Consider the following 3,640-nt stretch of genomic DNA (forward strand, 5'->3'; position numbering starts at 1 on the left):
ACAGCGCCCCTAGAGGACAGAGTGGAACTGCCCACAGGGTCTCCAAGGCTCTCAATCTTCACAAAGCAAAGCCCAAACCACACCCACTGCCTGGAGTCGATTCCGACCCACAGCGCCCCTAGAGGACAGAGTGGAACTGCCCCACAGAGTCTCCAAACTGTCAATCTTCACAAAGCAAAGCCCAAACCACACCCACTGCTGTGCAGTCCATTCTGACTCACAGTGCCCCTAGAGGACAGAGTGGAACTGCCCCACAGGGTTTCAAGATTGTCAATTTTTACGAACCAGACTGCTTCATCTTTCTCCCACTGAGCAGCTGGTAGATTTGAACTGCCAACCCTTCAATAAGCAGCAGAGCTCTTTAAACACTATGCCACCAGGATTCCTTTCATATGTAAACCAATAAAATTATATAAAAATAAATGTAAAGATTTCGTAATACACAAATAATATTATATGATATGTAAATATAAACAAGCAACATGAATATTCATAAATTACAAACACAATATCTCAATAAAGCTGTAAATTACATATATTAATAAATATGTAAATCGTATATATAAATATAATAAACTCAAAAACCAAACTCACGGCCATTGAGTCAATTCCAACTCACAGTGACACCCATTGGGTTTCCAAGGCTCTAAATGTTTATGGAAGTAGATTGCCTCATCTTCCAGCTGCGGAACAGCTGGTGGGTTTGAACCGCTGACCTGGTTAGCAGCCAAGTGCCTTACCCACTGCCCGACCAGCGCTCCTTTCATAAATATAATACATAACTAAATATATAAATTATTTAACATACAAATGAATAAAATTATGTACAGTATACAAATAACTACATATACATTATAGACAATAAATATATTGATTATACATGAATTATATATAAATACAACATATAAGTAGGTGTACAAATGTCACACATATTCCACAGCTACATGGATGTAACACACGGATTGTCCCTGTAAATACAGGAGTGCTGGTGGTGCAGCGGTTAAGCACTTGACTGCTAACCAAAAGGTCTATTAGAATCCACCAGAGGCTCCTGGTACAGAGACCCAGAAAACCCTATGGGGCAGTTCAGTCTGTCCTATGGGGTCACTATGAGTTGGAATTGATTCGAAGGCACACAACAATATATAAAAAATATATATTATAGCCAGTATATTATTTATAAATATATAACATTTGAGTATAAGCATAAAATGTCATAGATAATATGAATATATACAATACATAAATATATATGAAATATATGTGAATTAATCCAAAGTATCAGAAACATAAAAATTATATATAAATAAAATGTACTGATTATATGCAAATAGAATATATAAATGACTATGCACAGATTACATATTGTGTAGACACGAATCATACACACAGACACGCACACGAATATATAAATTGTGCATAATATGTAAACAATCACACAAACATAAATATGTGATCAGAACAAACAGCTGGAATGGTGGGGCCCACTCGCTCCAGGTGGGACAGGTGCTACTCTCACTGTCTCTCCAACTTACGTGTGGATTTGAATAGTGCCAGGATCTGAGTGAGAAGGCCCGCAGGCTGTGTGTGGGCCAGGCGTGGGTGCCAGCTGAGGGCAGCGGCTTTTCCGCACCTCTTCCCCACATGGCAGGGCCTGAGCAGGCACCACCATCCTCAGAAAACAGCTAACTACAGAAGGGTTCATTTGCAAACACCTTTCCTACTTCAGTAATGTTTTCTCCTGAAAAGTAGTGGGGCTTGAGTTCTGGGTGTTTCCAGATCCCGGAGGGACAACAGCTCTGCGATGCTCCCCCAACACTGAGTAAACCTCAAACAGCCCCCCAAGGATGGGGGGACCTCGCGACTGTGAGAAGGGAGGCCACTTTTGCAAGTGTCTCTGCTGCCTGCCCCTTCCCAACCCCCTCCCCGTGACTCAGGGGCAATGACAACAGGGAGGGAAGGGAGCAGGACAGAGGCAGGGCAACCCTGAGGCTTGGCCCCAGCAGCCCAGCAGGCTGCCTGTGCTCCCGGCACCCCTGCCCCCGCCAAGACTGACTGAATGGCAGACGCAGCTCCTGCAGGAGGCGGCGGTGGCGGCCTCCAGCAGACAAGGGGTTAAAGGCCCTGGCCGGGCTCGGCGGGCGGCGTGGGACACAGGGCTCAGCTGTTCCCCCGGGAAAGGGGCAGGCACGCAGCCTTCCCTATTCCGGGGCTCTGACCACTGCCGTTTATTTATAGCCGGGGGGGGGGGGGCGGCCCTCCCCACACAGGAAAGCCTGCCGCAATGTCATCGTGGTCACCGCTGCCGCTGGCTGCCGGCACCCACTGCCGCCGCACGGACGCGGGACCGCTGGGCGCCGTGTGAGGGGGAGGTGCCCGCCGATGGGCAGCGCCATGGAGCCCCCCGGGGGCGGCTACCTGCACCTGGGCGCCGTGACCTCCCCCGTGGGCACGGCTCGCCTGCTGCAGCTGGCCTTTGGCTGCACCACCTTCAGCCTCGTGGCCCACAGGGGCGGCTTCGCAGGCGTCCAGGGCACCTTCTGCATGGCCGCCTGGGGCTTCTGCTTCGCCATCTCGGGGCTGGTGGTGGCCTGTGAGTTCACCCGGCTGCATGGCTGCCTGCGCCTCTCCTGGGGCAACTTCACGGCCGCCTTTGCCATGCTGGCCACGCTGCTGACTGCCACGGCCGCCGTCATCTACCCACTGTACTTCACCCGGCTGCAGTGCCCGCCTGAGCCTGCCGGCTGCACCGCCCGAGACTTCCGCCTGGCGGCCAGTGTCTTCGCTGGGCTCCTCTTCCTGGCCTACGCCACCGAGGTGGCCCTGACCCGCGCCCGGCCCGGCCAGGTGGCCAGCTACATGGCCACAGTGTCAGGCCTTCTCAAGATTGTGCAGGCCTTCGTGGCCTGCGTCATCTTCGGGGCACTGGTCTACGACAGCCGCTACGGGCGCTACGTGGCCACCCAGTGGTGCGTAGCTGTCTACAGCCTGTGCTTCTTGGCCACGGTGGCTGTGGTGGCCCTGAGCGTGATGGGCTACACAAGTGGCCTGGGCTGCCCCTTTGACCGCCTGGTGGTGGTGTACACCTTCGTGGCCATGCTCCTCTACCTCAGTGCCGCTGTCATCTGGCCCGTGTTCTGCTTCGACCCCAAGTACGGTGAGCCCTGGCGGCCGGCGGACTGCCCTTGGGGACGCTGTCCCTGGGACAGCCAGCTGGTAGTGGCCATCTTCACCTACGTCAACCTGCTCCTCTACGCTGTCGACCTGGCCTACTCCCAGAGGGTCCGCTTTGTACCTGCCCTGTAACCACAGCTGCAGCCCAGCCTGGAGCAGACGGTGTCCAGGCACCAGGAGCCAGGACTCCCGGGGGTGGGAGGAGGGGTGGGGTGGCCGGCAGACATGGCGGGAACTGCCCCACATGGGCAGGCCATGGCTGAGGCCCTCCTGGCCTTCTGACAGTCCTTGGTTGGAGGAGAGGGACAGAGTGGGGGACGAAGCGGGAACAGAGGGGCAGGAGGCTCTAAACAGGGAGATAGAGAGGAGCCTGAGGCAGCTTCCAGGCCTCTCTGTCTCTGTCTTGCTGTCTCTCTGTCTTGCTGTCTCTGTCTCTCTCTCACTGTCTCTGTCTTGCTGTCTCTGT

The 3,640-nt window shown here is 53.4% G+C and overlaps 1 protein-coding gene across 1 annotated transcript; it reads left to right on the forward strand.

The window, feature by feature from the left end:
- Positions 1 to 2,382: 2,382 nt before the first annotated feature.
- On the forward strand, positions 2,383 to 3,306 carry MYADML2 (myeloid associated differentiation marker like 2). The gene has a single exon (XM_007959566.1). The coding sequence runs from the start codon at positions 2,383 to 2,385 to the stop codon at positions 3,304 to 3,306; it is 924 nt and encodes a 307-aa protein (XP_007957757.1).
- The last annotated feature ends 334 nt before the right edge of the window (positions 3,307 to 3,640 follow it).

The sequence above is a fragment of the Orycteropus afer genome, unplaced genomic scaffold (genome assembly GCF_000298275.1).
Source record: "Orycteropus afer afer isolate SDZICR_OR568_19922 unplaced genomic scaffold, OryAfe1.0 scaffold00018, whole genome shotgun sequence".
NCBI classification, from domain to species: Eukaryota; Metazoa; Chordata; class Mammalia; order Tubulidentata; family Orycteropodidae; genus Orycteropus; species Orycteropus afer.